This window comes from Lonchura striata, chromosome Z (genome assembly GCF_046129695.1).
Source record: "Lonchura striata isolate bLonStr1 chromosome Z, bLonStr1.mat, whole genome shotgun sequence".
In the NCBI taxonomy this organism is placed as follows: Eukaryota; Metazoa; Chordata; class Aves; order Passeriformes; family Estrildidae; genus Lonchura; species Lonchura striata.
Window position 1 is genome coordinate 39,940,751 of NC_134642.1, and position 22,924 is coordinate 39,963,674.

Genomic DNA, 22,924 nt, shown 5'->3' on the forward strand with positions numbered 1-22,924 from the left:
AAAGCAGCTGAAATAGTTTTTTGTTTTTATTTTGAAAACTAGTCTGACAGTGACTGGCTGGCACATATAATTTCCTTTACTAGAAAACAGTATCTCTTAGACATGCTGGTAAATACCACAGCTTAACACAATTGCACATGTTGTTAATAACAGCAATGCACTGTGATAGGAAGTGATGCAAAAAATCATAAAAATAAATACAGCTCCAAAATGAACTTTTCCAATTCACAGTTATTTCCCTCATGGGAAATTATGTAAAAATAAATACATTTTTCTTACTCAATGTCTATTGTGGTGAAACATTTCCTATTGGATCAGAATGGGGATCCCAGAAGGCAGCTGAGCTAGATATCCCATGGTTCTAGTCATGGTCTGCCTTCCTCAGGAGCTGCCGAGCTCTGCCCAGAGCCTGACTGCCCCAAGCCCAGCTGCCTCGGTGAGTGGCAAGAAGGAAAACCCAGGTGAGATTTTCAAAAGCCCTAGCTCAATTTATAACCTTCTTCCTCCTCTCACAGTGCCCCAAGGCTGGGCTTATGGAGACAAAACTGCAGTAATGACTGCTCTTCCATCTGTGTAGATGAATTCCTCCTGCTCTCTATTCCCATTTTTTTAAAGGACAGTACCTGCCTGTCCCTGTCCTCAAAGTATGAAGTGCCAATGCTGAACAATGGGTGGAAGCCAGTGAATAGAGATATTCCACAGTTATCACAGGGCACCAGCTATGGGGATCTTTGAAGGAATTTTGAATGAGTTAGAGATGGGACCTGTGAGTTGTTTTTGATAATGTGATTTATTTTTTTTATCTTCTACATAGACAGGAAGGGTGAGTTCAGCTCACAGCTTTACTACATGTTTCAGAAGGTCACAAAACCCCTAGTTACAAAACCTTTTAAGGGTTGCTTGACCAATAAAACACTACCAACAAGAATATTTATGGTTTTGACCCAATTCTTAAATATTTTGTGTTATGGACTCATGCTACAGTGTAAGCTTTCTTAGCCAATCATGCTATGATACACAAGCCTACAGTACTGCATTCTAAACTTCTTGTTCACCTTTGTAACTACTTTTTTTTTCCTGCATCTAAAATTCTAAACTTTCTTCTTCTTCACTTAAGGTGTCTCTGCTTTAAACTATAAATCCACATTTTTGCTTTTAGTACTCAAGTTCAGAAGCCTCTTGCAAGGTCTCAGATCAAATCCTATGTTTAATTCTTATCTTTAGCTTTCAGGCCCAAAATTCTAAGAATTCATTCCATTTCAGATTCCAACAATCAGCCATCTCCAACCTTCCACACACTCGATGAACTAGAAGTGCCCCCTTCCTCTCTCTTCCACTCATGTTCACTGTAGGTTAAACCACTGTGTAAAAGATCTCAGGCACCTTTTCCATAGAAACACCTCTGCTGCTTATCTAAGAGGTGTACTTCCCTGCTTCAGCTGGAACAGCTTCACCAGCATTATCCAGCAGCTGGTCTCCTCCAGGCATCTTTGTGTGTCAACAGGAGCTGCGTTTGAGTTACACTCCTGATAAACTTCTATAAAGAACTTGAGCCTATAAAAAGCCTACCCTTATCTCCAAGAAACTTAAGACCATGTAACCTGTCCTCTTAAAGCTATCATATTTCACCTGCACCTCAGCTCATGTGGAAACCATGCCTTGCTGGGGAGAAATGCTGGATCTCATGGGTGCAATCCTTATCCCAGGTCCAACCGCTGATGCCTGAGGTAACCCATTCCCTCCAGTTAAAGTCATATCACGAGCATGGTCCTTCAGCAAGGTTAAATGTCATCCAGCTTTGTTTTTGGAACAGAAATTTGGTCTTTCCATAAGCAGTACTGCCCCTCCAAGATGAGCACATGGGATGTTCCCTGTGGGAGGGTCTTGTGTGCTCTCAGGCAGGACAATCCTTTGGATTTATACAAACACAAAGATTTATAAACTCTTGGATTAAAATAGCAGTTCCACTGACATTTATGCCTAGTTAAATGTTTGCAAATAGCAATCATAGCTTTGGGCCTGCAAGGCAAAATAATTAAAAACATAAGAGGGGGAGAAAACATTCTCAGCTTCCTGTTATGGAAGCTCCTCATTCCCTGATCACCTCTGCTTCCTTTTTATCCTCTGAACTTTTCCCAGTTTGCCTTCATTGGTTTTGAACCGATGATTGGATGTGAAAAGAAATTATTCTTCCCAATAAAATACAAAGTTTCTATCTAGGAAGATCTGAGTTTGTCAAATATTTGTTTGAGGGCGGGGGGGCTGAACCCTTCTCTGCTAAAACCCAGGCCTGGGCCCAGGCAAAACACTACACTTGCCTAATATAGCAACAGAATCTTTTTTTATAATCTGAACAGCTACTGCTTTACAAGTAGGGTTGCCCTGAGTGGACAGTGGCTCACAGACAAACCTGTGCTCCCTCATCTGCAAAGCCAAGATGGGGTGAAAAAGATCTGGGGCTGGCAGAGATCCTTCCCTGGGAGTAATCACAATCTTCTCTCCTGGGACTGTCAGAGAAGCAAACGGATGCCCCTGTTTTTAACACCAGGGCTTACCGTCTGCCCTGGTCCAGGAAGGGGAAATAGCAGCACAATTGAAAAAATAAACCCCTGGGAAAAGTTGTTCAGTCCTTTGAGCTTGGAGAGGTTGGAAAATAATTTCTTGTCAACATACAAGTAGGGCAGAAATTCCGCATTCATCAGAGAGAACACCCTGAAAGGAAAGGCTAGAGACTTTCCCTCTTCACCATGTCTGCAGACCTGGATCTCTGACCAGAGACAGCACACTGGGTCTCTCAGAGTACACATATGTGTACTCGCAGGGTGCATGTCTCTAATTTGCTCTTCTTCCTGTTTCTGATTGGAAGGAATATTTGGGCCATTGCCACCATAAAATAGAATCATACAATTGTTTGGATTGGAAAAGACCTCCAAGATCAACAAATCCAACTGTTTACCCAGCACTGCCAATTCCATCACTAAATCATGTCCCTAATACCACATCTACACATCTGTTAAACACCTTCAGAGATATTGACTCCACCACTGCCATGGGCAGCCTGTTCCTATGCTTGACAGCCCTTTCTGTGAAGAAATGTCCCCCAATATACAATCTAAACTTCCCCTGGAGTATCAAGGCCACTTCTTCTTTTCCTGTTGCTTGTTACCTGGGAGAAGACATTGACCACTGCCTAACTACAGCTTCCTTTCAGGTCCTTTTAGAGAGCAATAAGGTCCCCCGAGCCTCCTCTTCTCCAGGTTAAACACTCCCCCACTCCCTCAGCTGCTCTTTATAAGACTTGTGCTCTAGACCCTTCACCAGCTTCTTTTCCCTTCTCTGGACATGATCCAGCACCTCAAAGTCTTTCTTGTGAGGGGCTCAAAATTGGATACAGAATTTGAGATCCACCAGTACATATCATCATCCAGAGACTGCATTGGACCTTTGCACTGTGCATTGCTCATCCACCCACTCCCACAAAGGATTCCTGTAAAAAAAACCACCAAAACCCAACTTCCCCAAAGCAGTCGTGTCACGACAGTGCACAAACTCTGTAGCTGGTCCTGTTGCAGAAGTGCCCCCATTCAGTGGCACCCAGTCTGCAGTAATACAGTATGAAATGCAGGAAAAGGAAAGAAAGTGTATCTTCCCTCACCTGCTCTGGGCCATACATGCTCCCAAACAGGAGCTCAGGCACTGGCATGTGTACTGTATTTACACTCCTTTGCTCCCATGACAAGGGCATTACCAGACCACACTCACCTTTCAATTTCTTCTTTCCAAATTTTAATCCAAATAGAGACATCCCAAAACTTTATTTTAGTCCAACTCCATGGAACTTCTGCAAGAGAAAAGAGAAGGCAATTCACAACACATAGAGCAGCACATACATGTCATTCTATGCCCAAAAAATGGTGGAAACAAATTCCTAAGCACTGTGGCCAACAGCCACAGTTTATCATCTAGAATGCATTAAAATACAAAACAATCTTAGGTTTTCAGGTTGCACTGCATCAGTGGGTTACCTTACCTGGGACATGCTGGTCAGTTCACTTCCTGACATAGCACAAAGAAAGGGCCAATGGAGAAGAGACTGAAAAGCACATTCTCACTACATTGGTGCTATATCAAAATGAGAAACACACATCCAGAGCTTGTACTTAAGGTACAGAGGAACCGCGTGTCTACCCAGAGCAAGACCAGCCTCCTTGAAGAGGAGGAAGCAGTGGGAAGCACTGGTTTCCTGTAAATCCGCCTCTGCTCAACACATGCCAGCTCACACTGTTGTCCATTGCTGGTCATCCTGCATGTTTGGGACAGACTAGAATAAAATTTCTCCTCCACTGGCTGCAAACTACTTGGCCCAGAAGCTAAGGCCAGGCACCAGAAATGTGTTTTAGGCCCTGAATATATCCTGATAGGCAGAGGAATTGAGCATTTAAAAAAAAAAAAAATCAAAACTGGCTGGTAGTGAAATTTTCAGTGTCCCAGTCATCAGATAAGTTCATTTAAAGGATTTGAAGGTGATGTTGGTGATGACAACCTAGAGGATCTGTGAACATGAGAAAAGCTGGCATTGCTCTGTGACCAGGAGCCTGAATCAACAGGAACACTGTACCACTTGCTTAACTGGTCAATAGGGCAAGTTGAGACACTTGAGAGTCACAATCCATCTAGAACAAGTTTTCTAGGTGACAGAAGAAGGTAGTTTTTGCACTTTATCCTATGCTATCCATGCAGAGCAAGGGTGCCTAAGGAGACAGGAATAGCAAATATGTCATGTTTTGGAAACATGCACACACAGACAGCCTATGACACTGCCCAAATGCAAACCTGATACAACACCACCAGTACGAGCTTGGGCTTCATGTATATGCAGAAAATAAAGGTAAACTTTAAGGAGAACTCTACAATCCTTGCATATGTCAAACTTGTGCTCCAGATGCTCCAGCAAAGCTATATTTAGCAGCTGCAGTTGCATGAATTTTAATTCAGTGAGGGTTTGGGAGCCTCTCTGTGCCCACTCTACTTGGAAGATGTCCTTTATCTATTCACTGATCTAACTGTTTCTGTTCATCAAGACAAATGCTTTGGTACCACCTCTCCCCAGAATTTCTTTGCCCATGAAGACAAACTACTTAAAGTTAAAATATGCAATGTCACACCGTAAAGCTTTCTTGACCCTGCTGACCAAACTTACTTTCCACGCCTTACCTCAGTCTATCACTTTCAATATAATTCTTCCATGTTTTAGAATTACTATTATGTCTTACAAAACCCTACTAACAAGGACAGAGAGTTCCCCATAAGATGGCTGGAAGAGTGAGACACTCCCCATACACATAGAGGTAGAGACCTCAGATTTCCTAAGGCAGAAGGAGTCAAAGATCTGATAATCACTGATCTGGTAATCCTGGAAGCCCAAGGATGGCTGCAATCAAAATATTGATGATTACATGATCCATATGAACTCTGGATGTTGCTGTATTTGCAAACATTTTCAGAAAAACAAAAGTCACTCCTCACTGTCAGCACAAATATGCAAAAGGTTAGCTGGTTATAATCATCATATTGATGATTACATGACCCATATGAACCCTGGATCTTCATGTATTTTCCAAACTTTTTAGAAAAACAATCCCCAGCTACCAAAGCTCTTCCAGCTGTGTACTCAGTAGACAAGGTATATAATTTCAGCAGAGGGTGAAAAAAGGATGTTTGTATTTTTGGGGAGCAGAGAAGCAAAGGTGGCTATAAGCTTTCTTTTATGAGTAATAACATGAAACAAACAATAGACTTTCACATCTTCCAAACAAAAACATGAAACTTCTTTCAGCTCTGACACGTGGCTTTTGTTAATTACTGTGATTCTTTGAACCCTGGTTTCTAGTGGGACTGCAGCATGACAAGAAGTCTGAAACAATACAGTGTTTTGATATGGAAAACATGTAGCTCCCACAGCTTCTCTGCATTAAATCAGGATTGCATGCATTGAATGTCTTCACTCAGCAATGAATTTAAGTAACCATTATGGCAGCACAAATACCCTTATAGGCTTCTTTCAATTCCCCCAAAACTTTGCCTTTTAGGGCAGACATGGGAGATAGGTAACATTTGTACCAGTTACCTCTCCAGCACGTCATTGCCACCACACAGACTTGGCATACCTGCTCACTTACTTAAATCCCAGGAGTTATGTATGAATCCTTCCCAAGATGACCTGATCCTTTAGGCAAAACTCAGTTCCTGACTTGCCCAAACCACAATGTCATTTGAAAATGTGTCAGTATTCAATGGGCACACAGATGATGGCATTGAGGGTGGGACACACCCCTATTGCATTGGGGTGTACCCTTTATTTTCATAATATTGCAAATATCTTCTTTTACTGCTTTGTTATTGACTCACACATCTAATCCCCATATTCTTTACAGAGGAAAGCCACTCTCACAAGGGCTGTAGCTTCTGTGCAAGGCTGTCTGCTCTCACCCCCTCTGTGACAGTACACTGTCACACTTCCAAGTGTCTGTTTTCAGTCTGAGAGTTCATTTACCACCAGCTGCCAGTGTGAAAAGAAACACAAGCAAGTAATGGTGAAGTTGTCCCCTTTGGTGAAGCAACAGGTACTGCTTCCATTTGTCTCACTTATCACAGCTTGTGCAGACAGATGTGCTTTCTTGGCTGACCTTGGCTCTTCCTGCCTTTCAGCCCCACATCTTTTTTCTTGGGTTATTTTAGACTGTCAATTCTACCTGCATGGTCCAACATCTTTGCATTTGTATTTATCAACAACATCCCTCAGGGTATTTTTTTCCCCACAGATTTCATGTGTAATCAAAATTCACGCCCCTGTTCAGTTTTCTTTATTTTCCTATTTTTTAAATCTGAGTTTCCATTTCAAACTTGCAATGATAGGTCATCATCCTCGTATCACTCACATCTATTTTAATTACAGTTTTAATTTCTCTTTATGCTTTCCAGGGGAAAAAAAAAATTAAATTATTGGGGAAAAATATTATCTCATATTTCATTTGTTGTGTGGCATTAAGTACTTCTCAAATTTTGGTAGGATAATTTCATAGTCTCCTTTTCCTGAATTAATTAAAACCTATAAACACATAAAAAAACATTCTACAGTCAGAAAAAAGGCAATTTCCTGTTTGTGTTAATTTTCCCTGGTACCAGCTATGGTCAGGCAAAGTGAAGTGCTGCTTCTGTCTCCTCTAGTTGCTTTCCACAGTCTGTGTCAGCCCTTCCGCACTCTTAATTGTTGTTGTTCCATTTTCCACTTGATTATTTTTTGATTTTCTTAATTTCTTTTTACCCCAGGTACACTGCATTTTCAGTAATCAACTGGGGCTCAGAGTATTTGAGCACTCATGCAGGTGCAACCCCTCAGCTTAACACAACATATGTTGCTTCCCGTGTTTTCAGGACCTATAGAAGAAATTATTTAAAGTTCAAATTCCCAATTCTTACAGGTAATTGGGAGCTCAAGCTACAAATAAATTATCCCTTCTCACCATAGAAAACCTATGAGGCTCTATGAACTGTCCTTCACCACTTACACATCTGCAAAGACAATCCACCTGCTTTATGGCTGCTGACAGTTTGATGAAGGCCTCTGGGTATTTCAATAGCCAGAACAAGAAGCTGCTTTGACAGGTCTTGAATAGGGAAGTGATGTTTTCTCACAAACCAAATTCTGCCTCATTTAAGAGAGACAGAAGCAAGGTGGGTCAAGGTAATCCCAAGTACAGGCTGAGCAGAGAATGGCTTGAAAGCAGACCAGAGGAGAAGGGGTTAAGGGAGCTGGTGGATGAGAAGCTCAACATTAGCTGGCTGTGTGCATTCAGTCAGAGAGCCAAATGTCCTGGGCTGCATCCAGAGCCCCATGGGCAGCAGGGGAGGGAGGGGATTCTGCCCCTCTGCTCTGCTGAGACCCACCTGGAGCACTGCATCCAGCCCTGGGCTCCCAGCACAGGAGGGACAGGGACCTGCTGGAGTCAGCTCAGAGGAGGCCACCAAGATGAGCAGAGGGAGGGAGGATCTCTACTGTGGAGACAGGCTGAGAGAGCGGGGGTTTTTTAGCCTGGAGAAGGGAAGACTTTGCTAGGATCTTAGAGCAAATTTCAGTACTTAGGCTACAAGAGAGCTTGAGGGGAGCTTTAAGCAAGGCATGTAATGCCAGGACAAGGGTGAATGGCTTCAAACTGAAAGAGTGTAGGCTTATATTAGATATTAGGAAGAAATTCTTTACTGGGAGGGTGATGAGATACTGGCACAGGCCACCCAGAGAAGCTGTGGATGCTCCATCCCTGGAAATGTTCAAGGCCAAGATGGATGGGGCTCTGAGCAACCTGGTCTAGTGAAAGGTGCTCCTGCTCATGGCAGGGAAGTTGGAACAGGATGATATTTAAGGTACCTTCCCAAACTATTCCACAATTCAAAGATTTGGCTTGAGAATACAACTGCAAAGCTCCTCCTGCATGAGGGGTAAGTTGCAATGAGCTACAACATGTGGGCTTTGCAAAGGTTCACTGAGGGCTATACTGCAAACTGGAGGAAGAGGAGGAGGGAGGCATTTCCCACCACTGCCAGCTTGAGTGGCAAAATGACAAGAGATGGCACAAGCTGGATGAATGCAGAGCAGATGTTGTGGATGGAAAACATGTCTCGTATCTTGGCCCTGTTTCTCCAGATAAAGCCAAAAGCATCAGATTCAATGATAAATATGAATTAGAATATACTTGCTGCCCCTGTTCCTATCACTTCATTCCCAGACTCTGTGAAAAGATCCACGTTAAATACAATCAGTTTTGGAAGGGTTATTTTAATGAAGATCATGGGGTGTAGTTCAGTACAGACTGAAATTCCTGCCCAAGCAGTGGTCATATCAGATTTGAGGGGGCAGTAAATTGTGTTGAAGTATGAGAAGCAAGCCCCCAGAAATGAGGAGAATTAGTCAGAAGAACAAGACTTGTCCAGTCAGTTTTGCCACCAAATATCCTGTGATATGTATACACACAAAAAACAGCCCTGTGTAGGTACAAATTCAGAAAGCATATCATACCTCCACCCACCTTTTCAGGTCAGGTCAATTTTTGCACAAAAGTTTAGTGTCTTTAAAATTTCTGTTTAGATGATGTAATGATCACAAATACCCACTGATCTTAGAATTCTATTACTTTTCATGCTAAAGTACTAAATTGCCAACCAGTAACATATGAGAAAATACATCCCAGCCACAGAGCATCATGACAAAAAAACGTTGAAAACTTCTTTTCACCACTCACTGCTCTTGGTGGAGTAATGATGTTAAATATGAGATCTCAGTCCCTACATTTTGAACATATGTCACTTTACACTGGATTTGGAGGTATATCTGAGAAAATACTAAGGATTTAAAAGATATCAGGTCCTCAATCTCCCTGTTTTATCCATGCCTTAGTTGCCACATATCACATGCTGGAACTGGACAGCCACAATCACTCACAGGTATTGCAAAAGGAGGACATCACAGTCCAGCGTTTGCCAAGGCTCTGGTAAGAGCAGCACCAAAGCCTGGCACACCTGGCGCAAACTGACCTTCCCATGTGCTACACAAAGGCGTGTTTGCCAAGGGACCTCTTTGAACTAAAGCTGTACTCTTTCAGTCAAAGTTGTCAAATTTTGGTTCCAAAGAGAGCAATGCATTTACTTTTCCTTACCAAAAGCAGATACAAAAATTTCAGCCATTTGAGGTAATTAGTACTAATCATATTTCAGCACTGAATTAGTTACTATTTGCATTTCTCCACCACTCCTTACATCCTCTTGTGTTTGAATACCTCAAGAACAAAACAGGGAATAGAATGTGTTGTACCACTCCCTGCTTTGCAAACACAGAAAGTGAGCTACAGAGTGGACAACCAAAATGTGTGTTTTGAATCCAAAACCTACTCTTTTTCAGGTCTGAAATCAGATTTGGCAGAATTAAAGCCCGAAGTAAGTTTAAAGCACTGTAAGTGGTCACTCCTGCCATCAGGGTTTACAAAACTAATGTAGCCCCTAGTTTAAATCTACTGACTCGGTGCAAAGTTTGAAAGTATCCCTGAAATCTCCCTGCTTTTTCCACACCTGAAGAGGTATTGTGGATGAGGTGAGGCAGCCCTACAGCTATTTTCTGGTGCTGTTCCAATCTGTATATACAGAAACCCATGAAACTCTGCCTTCCCACCCCTATACTCCAATGTGCCAATGCAATTAGCTGTAATTGCTGGGAAACAGGCTCAGTCTGTTATCTGCCACGTCTTAAAGTAATGATCCAACATCCTCCATCTGTCTTCATTAAAACACTCTTTAAACTGACACCAGGATGGCAGTCAAAAAACTGCATTCAGCTCCTCTGGGTAAGTTAGTTGCGACGACGCTCAAGTTACGGATCAACAGCTGTGGCGGAGCGGGTTCCCAAAGAGAAACGCAGTCTGATCCCTCTGAAACAAACAATAGCAGCTTCCCCGGGCGGCTGCTGCTGCTCCTGCTGGTGCTGCTGCCGCTGTTGCTGCTTGGAATCATGCACAGCTCAGCTCACTCCACCCAGACGTCTCTCAGCTAGCCCGCAGGAAAAGCTCAACCCCGAGCGCTTTGATTAAGCTTCGCAAAACTCTTGGGTCTGAAAGAAACCCACAAGTTTCTGTCCCCCCACCGCCCCAAAACTGGCAGGAAAAACAAGAGAGCGGAAGGAATCAGCGGTAAATCTTACCCTCGAAGGCTTGTAAAAGTCACAGCAACAAAGTTGCTGCCTTCCATAGCACTCCGGTACACTCCTCTCTTCTCATTTACACGCAGCTTTATCCCCTCCCAAGATCGACGGCTTCGCTCGCAGTCGCAGCGCCAGGACATTCACCTAAGGACGCAAACCTTATCTGCGCTGTGAGATGGGCATCGCGTGTCCTCTCCGACACCCTTAAAATCCGCCGCTGACTCGCTCTGACATACAATGTCCCGGCAACTACACTTACTCCAAGTTCCCTACTTCTTACTTCAGTCACTGAGCCTGGCTCTTTGCCAAGTTTTTTTTTTTTTTTTTCTTTTCCTCCCCTTTTCTTTTTTTATATTCAGTTTCCTGTAGAGAGGGAGAGTGTAGTAGCTCTCTTAAAAATAAAATGCTTCAGTGCTGCAAACTGTGAAAGAATAAAGCAGAAAAGCACAGCACCTAGGCTTGGGGAACCCCAATTAGCTCCAGAGGCAACAGCTGCTAGCTTTACCTACCTCCTGCCGACGCGGAAGCTTTCAAAAAAAAAGCGAGTAAAGAGTCCAACATATCAAATTGCTTTCAAAAAGGATGAACTTGGGAAGGGATCCATTTCTTAGCAGCAGCCCCTCTCTCTGTGTCCATAACACTGGAGCTGGTCAGGACTCCTTAAACCCAGAGACACAGTCCTCCAAGCTGATCCCAAGGCTCCACCTCACCCACTTTCCAAAGTTGTGAGTAGCAAAAACTCTGCAAAGAAAAGCCTCCTAGAGCACAATTGCATAACTCAACCACAGAGCTTCCTTCAGCCAGCCAGAGGATTGCTTTGGTGCCGAATTGCTTGCTCATCCTGAGAGCATGACCTTCCCTTGCCTTCTGGAACACCTGCCTGACCACACTGTGATCGTGGAGACCCTCCTCACAAGAACCCCTCAACACTCCCATGAGCCTTCCAACCTTCTCACCCCATTTTCCCACCTTCAACAAACAAAATATTCACTTTTTTCCCAAGTTGTGGGACCTTTCACTATACCGTGCCCTCCTATATGTCAGTCACCTGGCATTTTACCTGCCAGCTGCTCTAATCTCCAGATGAAAACTGGGGCAACTACAACTTTAATCCACTTCTAACTTCCCTATACCTGTGAAATGCAATTATTTTTAAAGCACCATGTTCTTTACATAGTCATGTTCACACTAATGCCTACCAGGAATATCTCCATTTATTGTGACAACACAAGAAAATTTAGCATTTCTATGTGTACTTGTGTCTGTCTTTTTCCTTCAACTTCTGAGTTTTCCTACAGGGTAATTCATGAACACTGTTAAAATTAATTTCATACCTACCCACTTGAATGCATTAATCAGCTGATTAATTATCAGAACACAAGTAACACAAGAGTCAAGGCTGTGCCAAAGAGTGTTTTCTATGAAATGAAATCTTCTGTAGTCTAGAGGAAAGATACGGAGGACTCTGGAAGCTGCAGTGTTAGTGCTTCAGTGCTGGTCATGAAGGCTGAGGAACAGAGTGACAATGAAGAGAACACTCTAACACCATAAGCAATTTTTGAAAGAGGAAAAAGAGTCTGTGCCCTTTGCCATGACTTCAGGGATATTCCAAGCTACACCAGTTTGAGATAATGCTCACTGAATTGGCATCCTAGTTCAAAAACACATACAAACAGCCAGCCAACATGGGATGTGATAGGACTGATGCATAGGACTGATCTCCTGAAGATCCAGGTTATTTTCAGATGACTATGATCTTGACAGCATCTAACTGGAGAAGAAATTCCTCTTACACTAGTCATTTTTCATTTTCTTGTCATCCACACCTCATTTCAACAGCATCAGCCCAAGTATCACTTTTTTTTTTTTTTTTTTTGCAAGCAAAAGTGCAAGGATCTGGATTAATTTAGGTCCTTCTACATATTTGGAAAACCCCTTGGTTTTGCCTCATTCTGGTGTTTTCTTCCTTCTTAGAACTGTCATTTGCTTTTCTTCATGACATTTTAATTGGTTGATTACGAGTCATTCTACACTACTCCTACTTTCTTTGCGGCTGTCTTTATACTTGCTTGTTACCACTTTGACCTCAGCCACAGTAAATTCTTCTTTCCTAGAGTTAGGTTTGTATCCTTCCCTTGACACACAAGTGGAACCAACCATAAAGTCACCCAGCCTTGGGTCTTGTTTAGACTTTAAAATCACTAAGAGTTTAGTAGGCTGTTTTATAATTTTTCTTGGCACTGAAAATCCATCTCACATACACTGAACATTACTTTTTCCCTCAGCTATGCTTTCCTTGTGGACTCCAGTGGACCTGATCATGCAGGGAAGCTTAACACACATAGAAGCACTCAGAAGAGCAGGAGTGACTCAGGGTCATGAACTCAGCTCTGGATTCTCTTGTCCACTTTGTTCCCTGGATAGCATCTTCACAATCACCACACAGTTTGCATCCTCCTTTGCAGATTTCCAAACATGCCAAGGAGCACTGCTGCCCACAGTGGCATTTGTCAAAATTTCAGTTCCTCTATAAAGGGTGTACACATATGCTGTGTGTCTGAGTGTCCCCTGAAGCCACCACAGAGATTCAGCTGGACAGATGCAACAGGGCAGCAGTCACTTGCCATGATCCACAGTGGCGGGAAGAAGTTAAATCTGTAGTTTTTCCAGTAAATGAGCTCTCTCCCTGGCCAGGCAGCCTCCTCCATACCATGCTCCTTCACCTTTGAATCCTCCACTTTCCCAATGCCCACTAGCCAGAGAGAGCTAACTAGGGTGGGATGGATTTAAATTCATGCCATTAAGACCTTATCCACTAACTTTATCTGAGAAAATGATCTCCAGTCCTTAAGCCTCTGCAGCATTTCAGGTGTGATCAAGATGCGAATCTGAAACCTCACTGACAGTGTTTTAAAGGGTGCTCTCAGCCCACTCTCCACATTAGATTTGGTCTTCCTCCAAACAGCAAAGCTGACACAGCAGAGCAGAGGATCATCTCAGGAGCACCCAGAACCCAAACATGTCTGGTGACCTAGTAACCTTTTCAATGTCTTAATATGCCCTTGAGTAACTGGGGCAAACTAGAAGATAGGAGAGAAACAAGAGAAGCACGCCCTGGAGCATCCCACAATGTAGACTTAAACCAATTGCCAGTCCTTGAGAGAATCTCTCTCCATGATATGCAGTTTTTAAAATTACTGATGCTCGTCTTGATGCTTTCCCAATGATCCAATATATTTCAAAAGGAGCACTGATGGTCTTTGCTTTCCCTGACTCTCTTATAACTGCAGTCTGCCACTCCTAAACTGCAAGGTTTGAAGCTTGACCTTCTCTATCACGGCTGGTACCACTCTGCAGATGAGTGATGGTACCACTCTCTGATGAGCCACACTGGGCTCATCCCCAAGCCCAGAGCTGATGCAATCTAAAGGGATCACTTCCACCCACCTAATCTCATCTCCATTTCCCAGAACAGCACAAGTGCATTCCTCAGTTCCTAACCATGCCAGTCACTGTTCCAGAAAAAAATCTTTCTAATGGCTGTGGAGGGCTTCCTCACAAACCCCCAAGGGTTAGCCTTAGAAGACTGAATCACCTCCCATGGCCTATGCTTCCCATCCCAACTTTCCCCACTAGTCCTAACCAGTGAGGACCTCCTTGAGTAGGGGAGGGAAAAGTAGCCCGCTTCACTGTGGGGACACCTGAAACATCTGTTATTATAAGCACCTGTGGTGGGTCCAAGGGGTCAGATGGCTTTCCAATGAGAGACTTTCTGTATCCTCCTCTTGTCAAAAGTCAGAGTAGGATGCATAAGAAGTACAGGACTGAAACCAGGACATTATTGTCCATTCCTTGGCTATGAGAGAACTGTTTTAAAAATAGACTGTAAGGAGAACATCCAAGTCGTAAATTGATGTAGTCCAGGAAACACCAGCACAATCATAAGGTGAATAACAAAAGACTAAGTGTTCCAAAATACACTGTATCACACATAAAGTGACAGTGTCCTTGATCCCTGTGGACGACCCTACTGCAGCTCTGCAGAGGAAGGGAAAATGAAATCCTACATGTTCTTGTTATCATGACCTGCCTGTCAGTGGAAAATGAAATAGGAGAGGAAGGTAATGTCATGAAGTGACCAGTGGTTCTAGGGCTGTCCTTGCCTTTTGGGAGCTACTCTGCTCAACTCATTTTACTACTCCTCCAAGGAATTCCAAATTAACCCAATTTGAAGGGATGCTCTGGATTCCTACCTCTGCATCCATCTCTCTAGATATAATCTGAAGTGCAGCATTAACACTGCAGGTTCATACAGAAGTATTCCCATACTTCACTTGTTACTCCAGAAGCTGTGAGTACTGTGTGTCTCAGTACACACCACATGGAAATGGTCAGAAAATAGCTTCAGTGAGTATATATGGAACAAACTGAGTCATACTGATCAGGAAATGGTAGTGTGCCACTTACCTTCAGCAGGAAATGATGAGAGGATGAGTGTGTGGCTGTGGCTAGAGATGCCTTTTCTCCACCAGCACACCTTGCCCAGTATTCCAAGCTCTTAAAAAACAATGGCCAGCTAAGGAAAATAATGAGAAACAAAAAAACCCCCAAAAACAAACAAACAAACAAAAAACCCAAAACAAAAACAAAAACAAAAAAACAACCAAACAAACAAACAAAAAAAAACCCAGACTCTTGTCTTTAAAAAGAAAGCAACAACTTGTTCTGGCAACTGTTGATCTCATCTTCCTAGCACCAACCCCTGCAAATGTGATACCATCTGATGTTTTAAAACAGAAATTGAAAAATTGTCTCTCAGGTGTCGCCTTTGCAGCCCTTAGGAGATGAAGCAGAGCCGTTTGGTTGAAAAAACAGGGGTTTAGATGCTCAGAGTACACTGAAGAGCAGAAGAAAGTCAATTCTCCAGGGAACAAGGCCCAAGGCTACCTAATTTCTGAGTCCAGTCTCCACCAGATTTGCCATCTTGTGTTTACAAACTCCCTCCCTGCCAAAAAATTTCACTGCTTCGGGAGGGAAGATGCTGTTGCAAGGAGACAAGGACTCCTGGGTACCTGAAATATTCTCTGGGATGCTGTGAGAAATTGAGTGATTTGATGGACACAGATATTGGTGGGTGATGATGGAGATTCTCCTTTTCCTCCTATTCCTGCAATAAAAATCTGTGTCTCTGCCTTTGCCCATGACACTGCATGTGCCCAGCTGCACCGGCAAAGCAGAGGATTAATCAGCTGCTGCAGCTAACCCTAGAGGTGTCCACACTGCATTTAACACATAGTTCCTAATCATCACCAGTGAAAAAGAGAGGAATCCCAGGGGGATGCCTGGGAGGGCTTGTTAAATGCTGATCACATGAATGCGAATAGAAAAAAAATCAATAGCTGAGGGCAAAGTGGCAGCTCATTAGAGCCCCTGAGGAGAGTGCCCTTTGTAACAGGGTGTTGCACAAGGCCCTTGACTGCTATTGGCAAGGCAGCAGCTGCCACAAACACATATGTGTGTGGTGGCACTTCAGACACTGTCACTTGCCCACTCCTCAGATACACATCAAAAAACTCAGCTCAGACCACTGAGGAATTAGGATACCCCTCAGTGGGACCCTGTGGTTGAACACACAGAAGAAATCCAAGCCATGCCAAGCCTCCACATTTTGCAGAGACTTCCCACAATCTTCCACACTTTTCTGCACTGGGTATGGGTGGAAAGGATGGGATGTCCCTGGATCTGCATGGAGTAGATGGCTTATGTGTTCTGTACAACATCAGCCAAGAGATCTTTTATTTATTTCTTTAAGTTCTTCATGGTTTCATTATATATTGCCCTAAAGATCAATTATCCATTCCATGAAAGACTTAGTGATATGCTGAGGGAATTCCTGTAAATAGCTTGTCACATCCCTTATGCTCATAAGCATTTTAACCAAAATTCCAAATTTAACATACTGTATGCATGTATATCTCTACTGTGTCTTTTCCAGATTACAATTATATCTATACTTCCAGAAAAAATATGGAGGCAATTTGCTGTCTCCCACAAAATTACTCCTAGTATCAAATTATCTTTTTTATTTTTTCTAGTATTATTTACTGAATTATGTGTTCAAGGCTTGGCTAGATTAACCTGGTGGAACGTGCTCTGTTGATGACAGGGAGTTGCAGCTAAGATGATCTTTAAGGTCCCTTCAACCCGAATCATTCTACAATTCTATAACTAGATCTTTATTATGTTATTATAGTTTTTGATGGCTGGACTTTCATAAGCTAGCCTACTTCACAGAGATCAGAGGGCCTTGGTGGTGACCAACTGATGTTCACTTTAGGGATGCAGCAGGACCAGCATTCCATCAAGCCATGATCCCAAAAGAAGATGTGAGCACACAGGAGTATAACACTGTAGTGCTACAATAATTTGTAGTGCTGATGACTGGGACTGAGTTGGCTTCTTGACCTGTCAGAACTCAACTTCTGTGAACTTTGAGAAGAACAAGGAAGACCCTGTCTGGTTGCAAAGGAGGATGCTCTGGAAAAAAAATAGCCATCATATAAAACAAGCCCAGGGAAACTAATATATTGACAAGAGAGAACTTGGTTCCCCTCTGGAACATGAAACTGCAGGTCATTAAGTAAAGATCTAAAATATCTGTGCGAACACAATATGACATAAATAAGCACAAAACAATTTATTTCCCTGGATATTTCCCCAACAAAACTGCATGACATTTTAATCAACAGTTTGCACTTCAATTGCAGCACCACCTTGGCAGTAAATAAGCCATATATATCCACAGCTATGCCAGCATGGCCACAGCACATGCCAGATCCCAGCACTGCCAGCCTTTGCTTTTATTCAGTGCAAGTTTAATTTATGTTGTATTGTTCCTGCATCTGTTCTCCAGGTATTGAAAAGAAGTGCATGTTCCTTTGTATTTGTTTGGCTGAGAGCAAAGACATGTATTATTCCCATCTTCATGCACATAGGCAGTCAGTGTTTAGGCAGTGAATGCCTGTTAACTGAGATAGAAGTTGTGTATGTACATTAGTAGCTAAGCCAGTGAGAAATGTGCAGTGAACACAGCCACAAGGATTTTGGGTGTGTAACTCATTTGAGGTTAATCACTGCCATTTCTTGTGTTGGAATATGATGCAGTATTACACAAGATCCCTTTAAATCCAAGAGATATATGAAAAGGGAGGTAGGTATTTAAATACCCTATTCCCAATGTTACGGTTTGTCATACCACTTCTGAATCTCATGTGCTGCTCAAGAGTTGAATAAGTAGTGGCCCCCATGAGGAGGGACAGCATTTACTCTTTCTGATAGAGTAATCAAGGTTTTGGTGGTGTATCTCCAGAAGGCAATGACACACAGCCTCAAACTGATAATGTGCTAATGAAGATACACACAAAAAAAAGACCAAAAAAAACCCCAAACAAACAAACAACAAACCTCCCAAAAAAATCCCCACATTATCAAAAGACACTGGGACTAAAGGGAATGAAGTAAGGTTTCAGCAGTACTGTGCAACACCAAATGTCTAGTCAGGAGAAATAAGGAAAGTTGTTTTCTTAATAAGGAAGTAAAAAAATCCACAAGACCTTTATCTTGGTGTGGCACTGAAGCATAAAAGCTCTACCATTTTTGGTGCCTCCTCTCCACAAGGAGATAGATAATCTTTAGATAATCACAGGATATCCCAGCTTAAAATAATAGAAAGAGACGTGAAAACTGTATGAGAATTAGTGCAGACAATGAAAAACTGTGCTCTTAGGCAAAATCTCCAGGGTGTGTTTGTTATTTTAGGTTCTTTTTGTACTGTGTTCCATTATTTCCAAATCTGCATTTTAACTTTCTTAGCAGCCTCTTAACATGTAAAGGGAACCTACAAGAACACTGGAGAGGGACTTTAGACAAAATCATGCAGTGATAGAACAAGTGGGAATAGCTTTAAGCTGAAAGAGGGTAAGTTTAGACTAGATATTAGGAAGAATTATTACTGTGAGAATCGTAAAACACTAGCACAGGTTGCCCAGAGAAGCTGTGGATGTCCCATCCCTGCAAGTGTTCAAAGCCAGGCTGGATGGAGCTTTTAACAACCTGGTCTGGTAGAAGTTGTGCCTGCCCATGGTAGGGGGCTTGGAACGAAATGATTTTACCATCCCTTCCAGTCTAAACTATTCTATGATTATAACTTTGAATCTTGGCAAAGACAACTTGTTCCTCATTCCAGATGTGTCACATCTCAAAAGCAGAGCTCTTCAATGCTCTGCCTGTGGCCCAGTTGCACACCAGGCTGCTGGTTTCCTTTCTGCCCAGCTGCCCACATAACTGCTTAGGTTGGTTTGACAGCAAATATTCACAGGTCATGAGTTAAGCAGAAATGTCTTCTAAGGACTGTTAGTATCTGTCCAAGTTCCCTGGATGAAGGCAAGTACTAGAAAACACATGTAATCCCTAAAGATTTTGTAAAGATGGTGTAATCAGAACAGAATAAATGCTTTGTGTCAGTAAATGGAAGACATAATTTCTCTTAGAAAAACCACAATTGAATTAGCTCTGGGGATGAGAGTGGTACAGAGATGTAAACAGGTCAGACAGAGGCCTGAGTGTTTCTTTGGATGCCATCTGCTTAACAGGTGGCGTCTGCCCAGGCAAGGACTTGAATTTTTTCCTACAATCAAATTTTGCTGTTTTGGCCATAGGAGAAAAAAGAATGTTAAACACAAAGGGAATAGTCAAATGCAGTGTCCCAAGTGAGTTTGCAGAGCATATTTGTTTAGAGTGTATTTATACTAGTCCAGCAATAAAAATGCTGAATAAAAATGCTGTTTGTAAACTAAATAAAGAAAAGCACATTTGCCTGGCCAGTTGACCTGCATTACAACTTTGCAGCAAGGGTTGATCAGAAATTAAACTGGTGACAATCCAGAGAATGACAATCTCTGGCAAGCACACAAAGTCAAAAGGAATGTCTGGTGTCCAGCTGTAGCTGGGAAATCTCTCTAGTGTGTGGTGAAGTTGTGCTTCACACAGCTGTACCTTGAGACTCCCAAAAATGCCTGGGACATGAGACAATCATGCCACTGAGGCATGAAATTTAAATAGACCAAAGTGTATATTACTTCATTAATCAATATTTGATGTAGTGGAAAGTTTTGGGATAAATGGTTTCTTGGAAACTTGTTTCAGCAGCTTATCTTGCAAGCATTCTACAATTTTGTTCAGGTTTTTGTTTTTTGTTTCAAGTCTTTTGCTTGTTAATGAAACAAGAAGAGGCCTCCATGGAGGCTCTTACATAACATGAAGGAGAAGAAAGAAAAAAGGAATGCATTTATGGAGTTGTGAAGGCCAGGCAGCAGAGGCAAAAAAAATTCACTTTAAGTGTGAACCAGAATGAAGAAAAACAACCCTAGAATTAGAAATAACTTTAAAGACAAAGCCAATTGCTTGGTGGATATAGTAGTAAGGAAAAGCACTGGAAACCAGTGAATTTAATGCAGGATGACTGTGTGTTAGGCAGTGGAGCCTGGAGTTTCCTGAAGGGTACCTGAGAAGTCTGACACAGGCATTGAGTCATCAATTGATCTTGCAGCAGGTAGAGCTGGAGGGGATGTTAATTGGAGTAGGTGTGGAGTCTCACAAATAAATAAATACAAATCAGCACTAGATTCCATTTATGCTCACATAACACGTCCTACAAATTCAGCAGCTCAGGAAGAGATGCACTTCAGTTTGGGTAGCTTTGCTAGGAGAGTGGGGGGGAAACAACCTTTAGGATACAGCCATCCCAACCAGTGCAAAGACAGAGACCTCGGTGGGGGTGGGGGGAACACTCAGAGGACCTGGCTGGAAGGGTGGAGGGGTCTAGAAGACAAGGGAGAGCAATCCCAATTGGAATGCAAGACATCGCTCTCTTGCAAACATGCATAAATTAGGCAAAACTATTGTTCTGACTCCCCTCACACCTGTACCTTTTGTACTCTTGTAAAGCCAAATCTGTACATTTAAGATGGGAAAGTAAACAATGTCTTGTTTGTCCAAGAAGCGAAATGGCAGGTGGGGAATGCATTGGCAGCATTTCACAAGACAACAGGAGTATAAATTGCACACTGCAGCTCTTACTGAAGAGCAGGGGAAAGCAAGTGGAGGTCTAAATGTTAAATTCGTGGGTAATCCAGGTTCCCACTGAAACTGCAACCTGCAATAGCTGCACATCCCAGTAAACTCAGACTCAGTGGAACAACAGAGCAGGAAGGAAGTAACGGATTCAAGAGTAACACTGAATCACCTATGGAGACAGGCAGGGAGCTGCACAGGCCCCTGGAGTGAGTCAGGGGAAGGGAAAAGGAGTCTTGTTTATCTATGGATCACAGTCCTGACTGCAACCCTTTCACTGCTCCCGCTTAGAGTATGGCATTGGGAGCAAAATCAGAACATTCCACCTTTAAATTGTGGAAATCACCTTTAGATATTTAAATATACATATAGATTAGGTATAGGCTTACAGACTGTAGAGCAGAATTTACTTCTGACTTTTCCTACTGCATGAGTCTAAGGTAGATTTTCCTCCTTACCTCTACACCACTTTACATGTGTGCAGGAACCTAATCCTGCTCCTTCTGCAACTAATGCTGAGCACATGGAAACATTTACGGGTCCCAGACTGGACCCAGGAATGTAAGGGGATGGACCGATACCCAGACTAAACACTGCCAATCTAACTGTGTGTAAGGTGGGTCCAGAGTGTCTCTCTAACACAGACAGCCTGGTCATAACCAGGGATCTGTCTTCTCTGATAGAGGTGAACTATTCCCAGTGAAGCTGTGAGCATTGTTTCCTGACTGATTTGAAGAGAGCTATACTGTTACCAAACATCATGATTTACTGTGATACCAGCAAATTAGCCTAGGTCTTTGTTTCCTTCCTTGCAGTGACTTTTGTTTTGGTTAAGCCTATAATAGTAACTTTCAATAATGCAAAACTGTGTGTACATCATTAATAAACCAGCACCTAAAACCAGAGCTAAAGTGCAGTAAGTCACACATTTGACTAAACAGAGATCCACAGGGAGCTTTAATCACTAAGAAAAATAAGCCATCCACTGAAAGGGAAGTAAACAGTTACTTCAGTACTGTGAATTGAAGTGCTACCTTCCTCTGATGCTTTGCAACCAAGTTAATGCTGAGAAATAAGGACAGTGCCTCTGATCATCACCTTTGCTTCCAATACTGTTTTTGAAGTGATTTGATATTTGCAGAGTTAGGTATCACTGCAAATTTTCTTTACCTAAAAAAAAAAAAAGTTCCTTCCCCCATGGCCTCATTTATCAAAATCTCCTTCTGGCTGACATGGGACTTTTTTGCTGGTGCCAGGATATCTGAATAATTATGGGAGAGAGAGAAGAGCAGTGCTTTGTGGTGAAAATCCTTCTTCAATACATCCTAAATTGTCTTACTCCTGGGATGAGAGTCAAAATAGTGTCAGATACGAGGAAACATTGAAGGACTTAGTATATCAGATGAGCAAGGATTTGGGGGAAAAAGGTGATTTTTCTCAGTAGTGCAGAAGATTCTTTGGATTTGTTACCTCTAGAAAAAACTTTGCAAAGTCTTCGGGCATCTACGAGTTGACTTTGCAGTGTGTCACATACTAGCTTAATGAACAAAAATAACTATGCTAAGAAAAGACTGTCCAGGAGAAACCTAACTCTGTGATTTCTATATAAGGATCTTAAGCAAGTAGTGCAAATGCTTCATCCTAGTCTCATCCCCTCCAGTTTTAAAGGCAGTGACACTGTTTATCACTTAGCACACACAGGCCAGAAAACAAATTCACAATTGGCCCATCTACTAGTTTGAGAGAGAGAACATCCCCTCCAGAGACAGTCAGTTCCAATGCAAACCACTTCATGATGGAGGCATGTGTTTCATGTCTTTATTGTTAAATTAAAATGCAATTGCCAATAATGATGATAGGGACAACTCAGAGCACCTTTCACAGAGAAGGTGAAGCCCAGCTCTCCCTTCAGAAATTTATGAAGAGAGAGCAATGGGGCCTGGATCCAAAGCCAATAAATGAACGTGTGGTTTCCTACTGACTTTGGAGAGCTTTACCGAATCCACACTTCAGTGGTCCCAGCTTGCTCTAGCTTTGAGTATTGCTGAC

At 42.5% G+C, this 22,924-nt stretch overlaps 1 protein-coding gene across 2 annotated transcripts in view; it reads right to left on the reverse strand.

The window, feature by feature from the left end:
- Positions 1 to 22,924, reverse strand: part of LOC110484181 (phospholipid-transporting ATPase ID) — an 83,814-nt gene that overhangs the window by 60,404 nt on the left and 486 nt on the right. Inside the window, exons 1-2 of one of the 2 annotated variants that reach the window (XM_021554647.3) lie at positions 10,745 to 10,843; positions 3,763 to 3,841 (exon numbers count right to left, since the gene is read on the reverse strand). In XM_021554647.3, coding sequence (XP_021410322.1) covers positions 3,763 to 3,805 — 43 coding nt within the window. In that variant the 5' untranslated portion in view covers positions 3,806 to 3,841; positions 10,745 to 10,843. Of the gene's footprint in view, positions 1 to 3,762; positions 3,842 to 10,744; positions 10,844 to 22,924 lie in introns of those variants that run through there. The other variant, XM_021554646.2, reaches the window with a different exon arrangement.